We start from the raw sequence: 17,326 nt of genomic DNA, 5'->3' as shown, positions 1-17,326 counted from the left end.
TCCTAATAATAAATTTCATACTCAAATTTTATTTTTTTTTTGTAATGAATTATTTAAAGCGTTAGACATACGTTCGGAAGAAAACATACTTGAAACGCAAATTCAAAACGGAAGTACTTCCTCTAACAGGAAATACTTCATTTCAACCAATTCTATACTGTCTTTTTACTTCGCTATATATTTGGTAATATTATTGAAGACTTCCTTTTCCTCCCTTTTAAGTAACGCCTCCTGTCTATATATAGCCAATCAATGCCACTCCCACATAAGGTTAACAAATTCATATCCTGTGTTAACATCCTTTTTGAATCTCCATTATTACCACGATCTTACGTGCAAGTATATTTTCATTTACTAGTATTGTAAAGCTTTTCATTTAAGAAAAACAAGGTCATGTAATTTTATTTTATGTTTTTTCCTTGTCTGCTAAGATCGTTGTTTGTCTTATAGTTCCATGCTTGTGCACACGCACGTGCGATTCCATTCCGTTGGAATTTGAAACCAATTCATAAAATTCTAAGATTTAACCGAAGATCTTGTTTGTATTTCTGTTAATATGATCAATATATATAAATTAAAGTTTAATAATGTATAAATAAATAAATAAATATTCAGTATTGACCAGGAAATTTCCCATTAAAATGACTTTTATGATGTCATTGGTTGTTCATGTTGGTCTAGAAATTCTTGTAGCTTTTTAGGGTCTGAAAAATTTTGAGTTTTATTTGCAATTGTGATTTTCATTATTGCTGAATAAAGGAGCCCGTATCTAGCCCCTAGCGATTTCAATTGGGGCCTCATATCCAGAAATTTTTTTCTTTTTGATGCAGTTTCCCTCGCAAAATCAGGGACAATATGTATCTTTGCATCCTGACATCTGAGATTTTTGTTCTCTTTGGCTAATTGACAAATTTCCATCGCTTGTTGATGTCTCAGAAGTTTAAAAATTAAAGTTCTTGGACCCGTTTGTGAAGTTTTCTTCTGTGCTGGTATTCGATGTGCCCTTTCGATTTCCAACGCCGTTTTGAATTTTAATGGTAGCACTTTAGGTAGAAATTGTTCCAGGAAAGTTATAGGATCGTTTTTTTCTACTCCTTCTGGCATTCCTAAGATTCTTAAATTATTTCTTCTTTCGCGGTTCCGGCTGTCTTCAAGGTCCCTTTTAATTTCTTCGACCTCTTTCCATATTATTTTGCTTTGTCTCATGCCAAGATTCAGTTGTTCAGAGTTGTCTTCCAAAATATTTATTCTGTTTTCCGTCACATCCACTCTTTTAGTAAGCACTGCTGCATCGTCGATAGCTTTTTGTAATTTTTTGTTGCTATCTAATACAATTTCTTTAATTTGCCGCAATTCTTCCATAACATCGGGGCTTTCATCTGATGGCAACGGGACTTTTGAAGGAGGAGTGCCCGGCTCCGGTTTTGATCTCTTATTACTTCCTGTACCGGATCCTCCTGCCCCCGAATCACCTTTGTTCTGTTTGCTAGACGCCATAATCTGTTAATTTCCAGGTTTTTTTCTTTTTAAATTTTAATTTTTTTGTAGTATTTTCTATAAATAGAGCTTGTCTGCACGGAGCTACTCTCTTACCCAACCATCAGAATTCGCGTCCAAGCCACGCCCCCATAAATGAATATTTTTGATGTGAAATGGGATGGGAGGGGAGGTTAACTTTCATGAATGTCAGTTGATGATAATAGTAATACAAGTGATGTTTTTTCAATTCAAATGTTATTTCTTGATACACTTGATGTAAGTTGTAAAATGAATAAAAATTATAAACACAAAAAAAAAAATAATAAAAAAAGTTAGCCAGTCACAGTAGATGACAACTCTATTGTAGAAACAAGTAAAGGCTGAATGCTTTTCCAACTGGTGTAATATTTACAGTTCAGTAACATGGAATGTTGCTACTATTTGGGTTCTGCCATGTACTTGTGACCTGGATTGACCACTATTGAAAACAGGAAACTGGGTTAGATGGACCATTGGTCTGATCCTATGGCTATTCTTATGTTCTTATTCTTATAAGAAAAGTCAAATCCATTAAACCAGCTACAGTATAAGTCTGTCCCATCCCAGACCAGTGGGCTCTGCAAAATACCTTTGAGGGTCACACCAGGAACAGGGCCCTTTCGCACCCACTCTCTCCTGTCTGGGGTGTTCTTTCCCACCAGGCTAAGCCTGTCTCGCATACCAGCTCCTGTCTCCTTTACCACCTCTATTGCCTAGCAGAGGCATACTGACATTTTCTGGCAGGGTCCACTTTTATAGGTATAGGATTCCCCTCCAATCCCCACCCCCACTTTCTACCTAGAGTCTTGGCAGGGGCTGGGAAACCAAAGACTCTGCTCACTTATGGGAAGATTCTCAAAACTTAAGGTTGCCTTTATGCGGTCACTGAACCGGTTCCAGCTAGTTTAGTGTGCATGTATTTTAGCCCTGGATTATCAAAATGGCTTACCGTGGTCTTTTCTGAGCTTCCTAGCAGTTTCTGATTCTGCATTGCAAATGGGCTTTTCAATATTTAAACGAGTACTCCGGGCCATTCTTCATCATCGCTGAGTGATTCTCCAAGCGTGGCATCAGCTTTTGGAGACCAAAAATCAGTGACTGGTACAGGGGTGCCGGTACTGTGAAAAGCACATCTCTGGCATGTGTTTTGACTGGCTCATGAAAAAAATAAAAATTACATAATTCACATAAATTATCGTCTGTTTTTATTTTATTTTTTGGGGAGGTGATGGAAAAAAGCACGCTTCTTGAGCGCATATATTATAATCATGTCTTATGTGTTTCTAGCTGTGGTTCATAATAAAATTTGACATTAAAAATAAATTACAAGATTTACATGAATTATAGTAGTTTTGGGGGAGAAAAGGCATGTCTTATGTACGCTTGTTGAAAGCTGACGTTGCATCTCCCCTCCCTTCCCTTCATCCAATAGTTCTGGCACGCACGTTGCTTTTCCCAGTGCATGCACACATTTACACTCCTTTCGTGGTGTATTCTGCACATGTGCTGATTGCTATCACCAGCAACTCATCTCTTGTAAATTTAGCGAACCTTCGCTACTCTCCACCAACCTCATTTGCATGCGTAGTTTTTTGAGAATGCTTCTCCTTTTTGAAATTGCTACAATAATGACTGTGACAGTGGTCCATTGGTTTTTACTGCGAAGCTTAGTGTTCACTTCTTTTATTCTCCTTTCACCCTGCCCCATCATGGCTGGGTTTTCTCCAACTCCAACTCCACAGGCAGCTCTTCAAAGCTCCCATTCTCACATGGTGACTCTCAGCAGATTCTCCCACCCCTGCACTGCAGCAGAGAATTCTCCTTGATGTTATATTTACTTAAGCTACGTATTACTAAAAAATGTGATTGCCTTTCTGAGAACAGTTTTCAGTCATTTACCCAAGTATAAAATGATTTTTATCTAGTTAAATTGGCCTAGATTATCTGGCTTAAGAGAGGGGTGGGTTGAATAGTTTGTAAAGGTGGACTAAAGATATTATCAAAACTCAGAACCAGGCTCCAAATTTCATTGAGCTCAGTTTGTTCTTGTTTAATAGATCTGTAGATCACTCTTGGATCATTGTCTTCTGTAAGAAGTTTTATTTTTTATTTTTACTTTTTTTATTTATATACCACTTATAGCCTAAGGGGCTCATAATCGAAACAGAAAAATGCCTAAATACCGGCCTAATTCAGCACTTGGACGATCAGTAAGACAAGTCCAAGTGCCTATAATCAAACTAGGTTTAATATATATAATCAAACTAGGTTTAATATATATAATCAAACTAGGTTTAATATATAATCAAACTAGGTTTAATCAAGTATATATTTTTAAGTTCGAATGACTTTTTTATACACTTGTTGTAATATGTAAAAATGAATAAAGAATTTAAAAACCGCGAAAAAAAAAAAGAAGAAGAACAAACTAGGTTTTAGATGTATCTAAAAATGACTTAGGCCTTTTCAGTGCTGCTGTACAACCAGAGCTAAAAGGGGTGTTTTAGGAGGAGTGGTGAGGGTGAGATTTGGGCAGGACGTAGGCTGATCTAAACTTAGTCGTACTGCAAGTATAACCGAAAGTTTAACTAGGCTGCCTGGCGGAACTTGTACATTGTGACTTAGGACATGTAAAAGCAGGTCTAAGTGCCAGAAAGGTATCCAAACTGGCCAGATAAGCACTGCAGACACAAAATACAGACCCACAACACTGCCCCAGTGATCACTGATCCCCCTCAACACCATAAAAATCGGAATAAAACGTTCATACTTGCCTCCAGAACATCAGCCTAGTAGAGCAGCACAGAGGTGGCTTAAGAAGTGGGGGGGGGGGGGGGGGGGGGCGCTAGTGAGCCATAGAGAGGAGGACCCAGGCCCATAAGCCACTCTAACCACTGCATTTATGGTAGAACATATGCACCCACCAAATCCCCCCCCCCAAAACCGGACTGTTCTGCCATTTAGGTGCCACCTGCAGCTGTGAGAACCATTGGGGTGGTAGACAGGTGGGTCTAGTAGGTTTTGGGGGGCTCACCATGGCCTATAAGGGAGTTATGGTAAGATGTTTATGTGGCACCTTTTTTGTGAAGTTCGTAGCAGTGCCCTGTAAGATGCCCCACTACTCTGTTGCCATGTCTAGGTGTTCAGTCCATTACTTTGCAGGCCCCTCCTACGTCCAAAAGGTCCTTTTCTAGGCATTTTTGACTTGGACAAATTTTTGGACGAGAATGGGGTATAAAGATAGACAACTTAGCGGTCTGGGCGATCAAACAGCAGGACGTACAGTTAGACGACTCTCAAAAAACAAAATATTTTGGATGTATTTTTCGAGAATGGACTTTGCACACTGCTGACTTCGGGCGACTAGCGACTTAGGCCCAAAACGGACTTAGACATTTCTTTCAATTATGCCTCTCTATGTGGTTTACATTTAGTACTCAAGCTATTTTCCCTATCTCTCCCAGTGGGCTCACACTCTTATCTAATGTACCTAGGGCAATGGGGGATTAAGTGACTTTCCCAGTGTCACAAGAAACAATGTGGGATTTGAACCCACAACCTCAGGGTGCTGAGGCTTTAGCTCTAATCACTGCCCCACACACTCAATAAAAACTGTCCAAATTAAATTGGCCTAGCTTAAAATTGCCCTCTGTGCAGCTAAATGTACGCATGCAGATTTCCAAAAGCACAGAAGTTTTTTAGCTGGATTGAGGGGAAATAATCACAGGTGTGGCAGGGCAAAATAGAAAAACAGTTCATACAGATTCAAGTGTATGCACATTTTTTTCAGCAAATTTTGCCCATAGGCAATTTTTAAAGGGAACTATTTAAATTACTTCCTTTGAATATTAGTAGCAAGATACACAAGTACAAATTAGCTTCAGATTTTGCAGCTATATGGGCTGTCTGAACATTGCACTTGTAACGCTGGAAGTACCAAATCTCAAATCAAAGTATATATTATCCATGGGATCAATATTTGAAAGTTCAGCGACCCACATACAATTTAATCATCTATCTCTATGTGGATTTTCAGTGGGCTTCCACATTCAAAGAAGAAAGCTGAAATGCTGGCATAATTTTATATGATTTTTCACTCCATCAAAAATTAGAAAGACTAGGGGACATTCAATGAAGTTACAGGAAAATACTTTTAAAACCAATAAGAGAAAAAAAAATTTCACTCAGAAAATAGTTAAGCTCTGGAACGTGTTGCCAGAGGTGGTGGTAAGAGTGGATAACGTAGCTGGTTTTAAGAAAGGTTTGAACAATTTCCTGGAGGAAAAGTCCATAGTCAGTTATTGAGAAAGACATGGGGGAAGCCACTGCTTGCCCTGGATCGGTAGCATTGAATATTGCAACCTTCCATGCTACCAATTCAGGACAAGCAGTGGCTTCCTTCCTTTCTTAAAACCAGCTACGCTATCCGCTCTTACCAAAATCTCTGGCAATGTGTTCCAGAGCTTAACTATTCTCTGAGTGAAAAAAAATTTCCTCCAATTGGTTTTATTTTTATTTTTTACAAATCTTTATTCATTTTGCATCATATAACAAGTGTAACAATAAATAACAGTTAAAATTGAATACACTTGTAACTTTATCATATTCAACATTAAAACATTATAATTTTAACCCAATCCCTCCCAACCCACCCATAATCTATGTAATATTCTTTATTATTGGTCTAAATATTAATAAAATTATAAAATCTCTCCCCATTCCTTCCTTTTTATTGTATTTATAATAGAAAAAATGGTATCTATTCATTACAATATCTTGTCAATGGCCCCCAGGTTTCATTAAATTTATTATAGTTCCCTCTTTGTATAGCAATTACTCTTTCCATTTTACAAATGTGACATAATGAATTCTACCAGAAGCAATAATTAAGTCTACTCCAATTTTTCCAATTAAATGTGATTTGTTGTATGGCGACTCCTGTCATGATCAATAAAAGCTTATTATTGTTAGACAAAATTTGACTCTGTGTCCTCATTGATGTTCCGGATAGAATTGTATCATAAGATAATGCAACATGGTTTTCCAATAAACAATTTATTTGACCCCAAATAGATTTCCAAAAGGCTAAAATAAAGGGACAAAAAAATAATAAATGATCTAGAGTCTCTACTTCGAGATTACAATGCCAGCATCTATTAGACTTAGTGCTATTCAACTTTTGCAACCTTACTGGGGTCCAAAAAGCTCTATGTAAAAGAAAAAAACATGTTTGTCTCATAGATGCAGAGACTGTAGATCTCAATCTCCAAGACCAAATCCGTGGCCATTGAGCTGCATTAATCTGATGCTTAATCTCAATGCTCCAAATATCTCTAAGACTATTTTTAGGCTTTTTTTAACTAATCCACTTATCAATTTATACCACTGTGTGGCCTGGTGTCCCAGAAAGTCCACCTGAAAGCATAAGAACTCCAATTGGTTTTAAAAAGTATTTCCCTGTAACTTCATCGAGTGTTCCCTAGTCTTTGTAAATCAATCCATGCCTCTCCTTCTCCTTTCTTCTGTTTCAGTGGAGTTCAATTGTTTTGGTACTAACTGAAGAGGGAGCTGTTCTCCAGAGCAGAAGAGGAGGAGTTTGAAAATTTTTGTGACACCCTTCTGCAAAGTTCATGACTAGGGGGAAGCAACAGCTACAGTAGGAAATCCTATGTCTTATGACAGAAAGATTAATGAGGTAAGAACCTAATCTTCCAATCATAGAAAATTATAGCTGATAAAAACCATATGCCTATCCAGTGTGCTCACTCAAACCAACAACTCGCTCTCAATAATTTCTTTAGCTCTCTGAGATCTTTGGTATTTGCTCCATGTTTTGTTGTATTAAGTTCTCTTTATCTCCTCCACCTCAATTAGAGGTTGTTCAATGCATTAGTCACTTTTTCTGTAAAGAAATATTTATTTAAATTACTGCTGAGTCTATGCCTCCTTTCATCCTAATTCTAAAACTGCTCATTCTAGAGCTTCCTTTCCATCGAAAAAGACATATAAAAGGCACTGTCTCCTGTGTATTTATAAACTGGAGTATTCAAAAGTCACTATCGTATTTCATACGTATGAAATCTATTTGCATGTAGTAGAAGCAAATAGATCTCATACATATTCACTATGGAAATCCTAAAAACCAGGCTGGGTTGTGGATCTTGAGGACTGGATTTGAGGTCCTTGCTCTAGACCATGGGTGGGTAAATCCGGTCCTCAAGGGCCGGAATCCAGTCGGGTTTTCAAGATTTCCCCAATGAATATGCATGAGATCTATTTACATGCACTGCTTTCAATGCATATTTATTGGGGAAATCCTGAAAACCCAACTGGATTCCAGCCTTCGAGGACCAGAGTTGCCCACCCCTGCTCTAGACCTTTTCTTGAGCTTCATTAGATCTCTCTTCCTGTTTTCCACACCTAACAAAATAGACTAGCTAGGAAACGTAGACTAACCTAATATAAAAAGCTAAATGCAAAGTACCTTGCACAAATGATGTTACCTTATAACAACCAAGGTCTTTTCTATTGGTTTCATTGTTGTTATGTATTTTTCATTCAGGCTTCGTGTGCTGAATTGGAGTCCACGCAAGAGTGCTTGGGAGGAAGCCAAACCCAAAGAAATTGCAAACCTGTATACCATCACTGCCCTGTCATGGAAAAAAGATGGCTCCAGGCTATGTGCGGTGAGTAATGTAATAGTATACTTTTGACAGCATAATAGGATATTGCATGTAACACATTGTTAGGCAAGATTTCATTTACTCTTAATCCAGAAAGAGTGCTGGTAATGAATCTGTACTTTTGATTATTCTGTGTGTTTTTCTTTTTAATCTAAAAGTTAAAAAGAGATCACGTGACGCCGTGCATGGGAGCAGAAAACGATCTCCTGATCGGGGCAAAGTCCTACACCTTTCAGAGGGCTTCACCATGACCCTCTTGCTATATTTTTGAGCAAGGGCATAACAACTAAAACCTTGCAGAAGGAGAGATATCGAGGCAAGATGTCAGAGGACAAAATGGTGCTGACTCAAGGCCCTGCTTGCCCAATGGTTGCCTCCACCTGGATGATGGAAATAACAACTGAGGTCACAGTGACCTTAAAGACTATTCTGGACAAGTGCCTGCAACCTATTGATGCTAAGCTAACACAACTTCAAGGCAAACTGGATGCCTTCGGCAAGGACTTTGTGCATTTCTAACAGAGAGTCAGTGAGGCAGAAGATTGGATTGGTGGGGTATAAATCGCTCAACTTGCCACAAATGTTTAGTGGCCCTGAAGGACAAAATTGAAGACCTGGAGAACAGGGCAAGGAGAAATAATCTCCATTTTGTAGGGTTTCCCGAAACACTCCCTGATGCCGGACTTGGAGCTTTTTTGGAGCAGTGGCTGATCATGTCTTTGAACCTTCCTGAAGTTTTGGAGCTGTGGCGCATAGAGAGAGCGCACAGGATCGGCATGAATCAGTTGGCTTTGCAGTGACCCCGAGTGATTATTGTGCGGGTACTTAATTTCGCTCACAAATCTGCCATTTTATAGGTGCTCCGAGGAAGCCGCCACCTTTCTTATGAAAACCACCGAATTTTAAGCTTCCAAGACTTTTCAGCTAAAGTGGCGCAACAGAGATGGTATTTCTCATCTATATGCTCCACACTATTTGCTCAGAAGATTCATTTTGCATTGGCTTACCAAAGCCTGTGATACCGTGGCTGATGCCCAGGCATTTATTGCCACTTTGGACATGGTAGAGGATGTGCCTTCCACTACATTGATGGCTTGACACTCTGTGCAGCGGATCTTTTGCCGTAGTGATTGTGCTATAGGCTTTCTTCTTTATACTGGACACGTTTTTGAGGCTGCTTGACTACAGACTCCCCATCAGGCTGGACATTTCTCTCATGCCTTGGAGTTTGACGCTAAGCCTTTACTCTTTGTTCGAGAAACTTTGCATTCTCTACCTGCTAAGCAAAGGAGAAATCTGACATCCACGGATTCTCTCCTCATAGCAGTTTAATGCCTTTCTGGTTTTGTCATTTGTTCTAATCTTGGACTGCTGCCCTACTGGACATTTAAGCCTCAGGCCTTAACACGAATGAATGTGTGTTTGTATATTATTTTTTTGTTTTAGGGTGGAGAGGTATGAATGTGATACGTCTGTGGGAGGTATTTGAAAGTTTTTAAGAGTCCAGGCCTCGCTGTTTGTCAGATGGCCTTTCCAGGGTTTTTTTTTTTTTTGGCTGGGTCTTATGAAGCTTTTGATTTCATATCGTTGGTATGTCATTTAAGGGCTGGCATCGGATTTGAGGGTGGACTGGAGTTGATGGGGGGGATCTGTATGGGGGTTATGTTTGTGATGGTATAGGATGATTGTGTTAGCCCAAGTTGAGTACTGCAATTATATATCTTAGGTATATCTGCTAGATTCTGATATGACTGGGGGAGTATGAATGGCTGTTTATCGGTGGGTGTTTCAGGGGAAGTAGTGTGACAAGCTTGGAATGGGGGATTGGAAGGGGAAAGGTTTTTATATTGTGATTGTTTCCTATTACATGATAGTACAGGGAAAGATGTCCTAAGGAGCAGGTACATTGGGTTTGGGGGCAAGAGGAGGGATTGGAGGAGATTTGAGTTTGGGGCAAGAGAGTAAGGCAAGGGTTTTTTAATGGGGTAATGGGGTGGAGATATGGAACGGGGTTAATGGGGTTTCAGCTTTGGTTATTTCTCTGGTATCGACTTGGCTGATTCATGGTTTCATTCTGTCACTACTTAAAATTGAATATTGTGCTGCACTGCATTCTCCTAGGTATGCAATGTTTAAGGTCCGAGGCCCGGTGGCTGGAACAGAGCTCTGGACATATGTATAGCTTTTTTGGTCTTCTGTTTTTTTACACAGCTTGATCTTTTCTGATAGTTTGCATTGTGACTTGGAATGGGGGGGGGGGTTTATTTCCCCAGTGAAACAAACAAAAATTTTACAAAAATTACAAAGCCTTAAGGCGGATGTTGTGATGCTTCAGGAGACGTACCTTACCCAAACTGAACATGCTAAGTTATGAAGGAGCTGGGTAGATACTTGTATTGCAGTGGTGGCACAGGGGAAGAGATGTAGAGTGGCAATTTTGTTCCGTAAGGGGTTGGCCACTCAGCCACAGTTGTGGTTGATCCAGGGGGCTGCCTGCAGAAACTTTTTCTGGAGCTCACCTACTGCATTGCAGGGGCTTGAGCGCAGGCTGTCAGGCATTCTATAGGGGGCTCAGAAGGGCTCCACAGGGTGCCGGCTGCATTTCACCTACCCCCTTTCATATCCAGAACCCTTTCTTTTCAGTGTGATCATATGATGAAGTTTAGGAGTGATATCTGCATGAGAGTCTTAGAAGCAGGTTGATGATGACAAAATTTTGGAATCCTTTCTTGAGCAATTATGTTCAGGTTTCTGTCATAGGTTGGTTTTTTCCTTGAGAGTTGTATTGATTATGCTGGTTATTAATGAAATTCTTGCTCATCTGCTTTATGTTTGGGGTCTGCATAGCTTATTTATAGGTCCACTCTGAAGTCAGTAGTTCTCAAGTCTCCATCTGTTGGTAATAATGCAAAAACTCTGACTGGACTGATCTGGAGGGATTAAAGGAAAGAAAATAACATGTAAAATATAATTTTCCTTTTGTTATGGACAGCCATTTGCTAAATCTCATCTGTGTGACTTGGTCATTACCTTTTCTTTAGAGAAAAAAAGGTTGCTTACTTGTCATAGGTGTTCTCTGAAGACTAAAGTTCTCAGCCCACCCAACCAACTTTTAAATTCTGAGCATTATTTTGCTACTGTAGCTGAAAAGAGTATTCTCTTATTTCATTAAGAACCAATTTACAGAAATCAAATTCTATATTTTGGCATTGTTTCAGATCATTGATTGAACCATATCCAAGCAATTCTCATCTTGGTTGGTTTGAGAACTTTTCAGCACCCCCTCGTAGCTCACTAGTTGCACTTAACCTCTCCCCATCATCTCTCATATTTCCCTTTGGAATATGAGGTCATTAGTTTAATTCTACAACTGTAGGAATTGTATCAGAAGCCTAGAGAGGTTCTCAAAATTTCCGTGGCAAGCTCTAGAAAAAGCATTTTACTTCAGTGCTGTTGGCTGATTGTTATCCATCTTGACTAAAGAACTGTTATTTAAAAAAAAAACCAAAAAAACCCAACCCAAAAAACCCACCTGCTATAGGTAAGCAACTTGTGAAATCTTTTTTTTTTCACTCTTTCCTAGAAGATGCTGTGCTGGTGGTAGGCAGATGTGGTTGAGTTGGAAGGTGGTCTGCAAGAAGAGAATATTAAGTACTGTACACAGATCTCATGTTGTCTTTTTTGTTTTTTCAAAATATTTTTCAGGGGACGTTGTGCGGAGGGGTGGAACAGTTTGACTGTTGCCTGCGAAGAAGTATTTATAAGAATAAGTTTGAGATGACATATGTAGGGCCCAGTCAGGTAAGCAGTGGAAGATGGCAGCTGTAGGAAATGACAGTAGTGATATTCTCCAACCCTATTTTGATGATCTTCCCTGTAAATCCTATCACCCTGTACTCCTATGTCTGATTTCTTCTCACCAGGGAAACATGTCTTTGGTGTCACTTCTTGCTGTAATTATAAGAGCATTTTCAATATGACATCTAAGTCCAATATGGGACGTCTTCTGAAAAACATCCAGAAACCAAGTGATGAACATGGTGATTTTCAAACCAGAATAAGTCTTCTTATCTTGTTTCAAATATCGCCATTTTCTAGACATGTTTGTGTTCACTGCATCTTTCTTTCAGTACCATTTTTGGAAAACAAAAACACCTCAGGGAAAATACATTAAACAACAAGCAATTGGGGTGTTTAAGAGCCAGCATTCTTAATAGACTAGCTAAACAGACAGTAGAGCAGTGGGGCAGCCTAGGGGGCACTGCAGTACACATCACATAAAAGGTCCCATGTACGTACAACTCTCACCATAGCCCTCTTATATTGTATGGTGAACTCTACAGGAATAGAAAAAAGATAGGTAACATAGAAAATGACGGCAGAAAAGGGTTATAGCCCATCAAGTCTGCCCACACTAATGACCCACCCCACTACAATAGCCTACAGGTGTTGCCTATATGTAGGTACAGCTGGTATTAAGTGGTTTTTGGAGGGCTCACACTTTTTACCATAAGTGTACTAGTTAGAGTAAGATATGGGTCTGGGTCCTTTTCTCTACAGTCTACTTTACTGACCACTAGTCTTCTCCTGGGATCTGCTTGCTGCTCTAATAGGAATGGCTATCATATCTGAAATTGTCATAGAATGTGGTTAGTACTGTCACTTTCACATGTTATGGGGTGGGAGGGGGTCAGTGATCACTGGGGAAATGAGAAATGGTCATGTTTTAATCCTTCCAGTGGTCATCCGGTCATTTAGAATGCCTTTTGTAACTTAGTCATGATTGAAACAAGTCTAGACCAAAAAGTCTCAATTTTTGCCCTAGAAATTTTGGTTTTGTTTTTGTTTTATTATGACAGAACAACATCTAACTTTGGTTCCGTAACTAAAATGTGACAGACATTGGCACGCTGACAAAGATGTGCTGATAATTGCACGCAGGATGTATGCATGCCGCCGGTCCTGCTACTTTAAACTGGTAATGTTACCACTGTGAGGGGAGGTATGGAGGGGGGAAGGCACACAGTACATGTAGAAGTCTTTGCGCTCCTATTGGGCGGTGAGGTTTGGAAGGATGAACCCCCCAAGTACACTTAAAACTTCCATTTTTCGTTAAATTTTTGGAGTTCGGGAGTTTTTCAGTGTAGTAGGGGGGGTTCCCCCCCCCTACAGACCCTCACAGCGCTAACGTTACAGGTTTAAAGCAGCATGCAATTGTCAGCGAATCTTTGTTGGAGCGCTTTTGTCCTGCGCTCAATTGGCGGGTCACCCTAACTTTTGGGAATGCCCTAGTCTCTCCCAAAACATGACCCCTTGAAATTCGGATGAACTGCAGAGAAAAATGTCCCACATCTGAGATTCAAAAATGGTTTTTCTTTTATCGTTCCTCCAGACAAGCTCAGATGGATGGGTTTACGCTCCTCTGCTAGCAGGTGGAGACTGAGAACACATTGACTTTTGGCAGTAATACAAGTGGGCTGTGCAGTCTCATCTACAATCAGTCTGTTCTCAATTTCCAGCAAGTGGAGGTAGGAAGCCTGTGCAGTCTTTCCTCCTGTTTTAGAAAGGAAGGAACAGGTCTCAGGTGATTTTTCTTCTCTGGCAGGGCATGCCTTTTTACCACCAGGGGCTTTTGTACCTGATTTTGTCTTAGTCGTGTACAAGGCTTACTTGCAGATGGCTGGGGTTTCTGCTTCATCCACGGGGGTCTCCAGTTCCTCTGGGGGGGTTGCTCCCTTCAGCGTCTGCCCCCATCCAGCCTCCCCTCTGTCCAAACATCCGCATGTTTCGTGGGATGAAGGTTTTTTCTTTGCTAGTGCAGTCTCTCCTGATGAGGACCCGGACCTCTTGGGTGACCCTCAAGACCCTCTCGAGAGGATGCAGCAGACGGTTGGGCTTTGGATCTGCCAATTGGCGAGGATGCAGCGGACGAAGGGGCTTCGGATCTGCCAATTGGCAAGGACGCTTAGGTCGTATGCATTTTTCACCGGGAAGAGCTGCAGGAGCTTTCTCCGGAGACAGGCAGGGGATATGCAGCCCCACTTGTTGGTGAAGTTGACTGAGCCTAATGACATCGGTACTCTTCCCTAGCTATAGTAAGCTTTTGAGCTTACTGAGCATGTGCCAGATTGCCATACTCCTCGAGCCCCTTCCCCTCCTCCTGTCAGTTTTTTTCTGACCTGCTCCCTAGACGGTTGTGGCTCTCCCCTGTTCAGAGAAAAACATAACATAGATTTTAAAAATATAGAACTTTTAGTCAGAAAGCCTTTGCTTTCTAGCCCTTAGGGCAAACTGTGTAAAAAAACAACAACCCTAAACTAAATTAAAACGAGTGACATTTTCATATCGTTCTCTCGATGTTTTCACAAACAAGAAGATTGGACTTTTTTCAACAACCACAAGTATTCTCTGTTAATATCTGTTGCCGAAAAAAAAAGAAAGAGCATTTTTTCTTAGCGTGTGACAGCCGGTTGAGTTTCTTAACTTTTGACTTGCCTGCCTTGCTTTTCACACGGCGGTTGCTAGGATCACGAAGACTCTATTCAAAATGTCCAGCGTGCCTTCGCTGTCACTACAAGCCGGCAAGGAAATAACACTGACAAAACAGCTGACTTCTTCGACTCCCTCCCCTCAGGGCCCCAGTTTGGTTCCGGCGGGGGAGGGAAACATACACCAACCAATGCTGATAGACACTAAAGTTTCAGCTCGAGCGGCACCACAAAAGAAGAAGGAGACAAAGAAACATATCCCAGCGGTACAAAGGCTGAACATCCCCTTTCCACCTTCGGCGACTTCATTAGTGCATCCCGCTGAAAAGGCAGTGGGGACCAACGTTTTAGCAGCGGCTCCTTCAAAGAGGATTTCCATGGGCCCAACAGGGGCTTTGTGTTCCTCTTCCCTGCTTACTATCACTGATTTGCCGGCAGTGTGTGGTTCAAAGCAGGTGAAAGCTGTTTCAAGATCCAAAAGGATTGCTCTTCCACTGAATATGGAATCTGAATAGGTACCTTCTAAAAAGTTAGCTCTGTCCCCTTCAGTGCCAGGCTCTCATCCTCCTTTCTCAACCTTTCCACTCTGTGGCTAGTTTTTTCACCCTGTTCCAGAAATTCGTGCAGGATAGTGCAGGGCTTTTTCATCAACCAGATCCTGCGCTTCCTATCCCTATTTTGGAGCCTCAGCAATGTCCTGACTGTGACAACTGTATACTTTCACCAGCTGAGCTTGACATAGCTCCACAGCTGGATTGGAGCCCTGGGACTCCCATCTGCTCCTCTCCTACCCAGGAACCATCAACTCCCACAGAATGGCTGGACTAGCAGGAGCTTTTAAATATGGAGGAAGAATCTGACCTGCCTCTACCTCAGCGGTCACTGAGGAACATTCCTATCCCAAATTTTTACAGAAAGTATCTTCTCTTCTGAATCTTAATCCAGAGGCAACTCCCTCAGGTAACAATGATGAAAGTAAATGAAAAATCCTTATTGCTGAAATTACAGAAATGTGTGAGCAGTGGAACCCTTTACATCTGTCTTGGTGGGGGAGAGTTCAAACAGTTAAGATGATGATTTTGCCTGTGGTTTATTCCCAAATGGGTATGTTACCAGTGTTTTTTTCAGGGGTCCTTTTACAAGAAATTGAATAATATTCTTACCAAATTTATTTGGCTGGGGAAAGCTGCAATAATTGCTTTAGTATCTTTACAAAAACCAATTATGGAATGAAGGGTAAATTTCCCAAACTTTTATAGGTATCATCAAGCCTATATAATGCGTCAAGGTATGTACTGGATCTTCCCTGAGCTCATGGAAACTCTTTCTGATTGGTTATGGTTGGAATGGCAGCTCCTGTCTCCACTTAGATTATGTCACGTTTTGAGAATCAAGTTTCTGAGGTTATATAAGGACAATAGAATTGTGATGGACACATGGCAGTTATTAAAGTGTGTCAATAATTTAATACCTATTCCGATACATAAATCCACTTGTCAGTCCCTTTGGCTGAACTCCAAGATTCAAATTGGCGGGTTTAAGGTCATTTGGAAGCATTGGATGAAGGCAGGCATACGTACTCTGGATGATGATTAATTTTCCCATGTTTAGAATTTGATAAGAAGGGAAGGGGGGGATTGTATTAAAACTTTATTCAAGTATTGAGGTTCTGAAGGGAGGGGGGAGGGGATGGGATATTATTATATTAACTAAAAATATATAAATTTAAATTTCTGAAATATTAAAAAGTTAAATCAAATATTAATAGATGAGCTTATCAAGTATGTATATATAAATTTTATTGAGATTATGTAATTCACTTGATGTAACAATTGAAAATGAATAAAGATTAAAACAATGATGTAATGTTAGATGGTAAACTGCTTGACTTTTCACGACAGCAACATACATTTGGTCTTGCTAAATCTCAAAATTATAGATGGGTGCAGTTGAAGCAGGCCATTCAGGAGGGGTACCCTGATTGGAAAAATCTTAAAAATCAGTATAGTTTGCCGGTCTTATGTTTTCAGGCGGACTTCCTGGGACACCAGGCCGCTCAGTGGTATAAATTAATATCTGAATTTTTGAATAAGAAACCAAAAACTGGTCTTCTTGACATTTGGAGCATTGAGATAAAGCATCAGATTACTGCTTCTCAATGGCCATAAATCTGGACTTGGAGGATGAGATGTACAGTGTCTGCATCTATGAGACAAACATGATTTTTCTTATTACATAGAGCATTTTGGACGCCAGTTCATTTACAGAAATTAGATAGTTCAAAGTCTAATAGATGCTAGCATTGACATCTTGAAGCTGGGACTTTAGTCATTTACTGTACTATTGTCCCTTGATACTTAAATTTTGGAGATCTGTCTGGGTCAAGTGAATAATATATTGGAAAATCCAGTGGCATTGACGTATGATACCATCCTGTTTGGTACGTTAATGAGAGCTAAAAGTCAAATATCTGCTCGGAATAATAAACTTCTCTTTATAATGACAGGGGTTGCCATACAGCTTATTTTGAAGAATTGGAAGAACTGGGATAGGTTAAATTACACTTTCTGGTGGGAATCTCTTTGTTGTACTTTTAAAATGGAACGCTTGATGGCCACACAACAGGGACAGTACAGG

General features: G+C 40.2%; 1 protein-coding gene across 2 annotated transcripts in view; it reads left to right on the top strand.

Moving 5' to 3' along the window:
- The window catches only part of IFT172 (intraflagellar transport 172), a 413,076-nt gene that overhangs the window by 56,182 nt on the left and 339,568 nt on the right, over positions 1 to 17,326 (top strand). Inside the window, exons 9-10 of one of the 2 annotated variants that reach the window (XM_033936510.1) lie at positions 8,081 to 8,204; positions 11,907 to 12,002. In XM_033936510.1, the coding sequence (XP_033792401.1) occupies positions 8,081 to 8,204; positions 11,907 to 12,002 (220 nt within the window). The remainder of the gene's footprint in view (positions 1 to 8,080; positions 8,205 to 11,906; positions 12,003 to 17,326) is intronic. The other variant, XM_033936511.1, reaches the window with a different exon arrangement.

This window comes from Geotrypetes seraphini, chromosome 3 (assembly GCF_902459505.1).
Source record: "Geotrypetes seraphini chromosome 3, aGeoSer1.1, whole genome shotgun sequence".
Classification (NCBI taxonomy): domain Eukaryota; kingdom Metazoa; phylum Chordata; class Amphibia; order Gymnophiona; family Dermophiidae; genus Geotrypetes; species Geotrypetes seraphini.
Note: the sequence above shows the minus strand (reverse complement) of the source record. Positions and strands in the feature narration are given on the sequence as shown.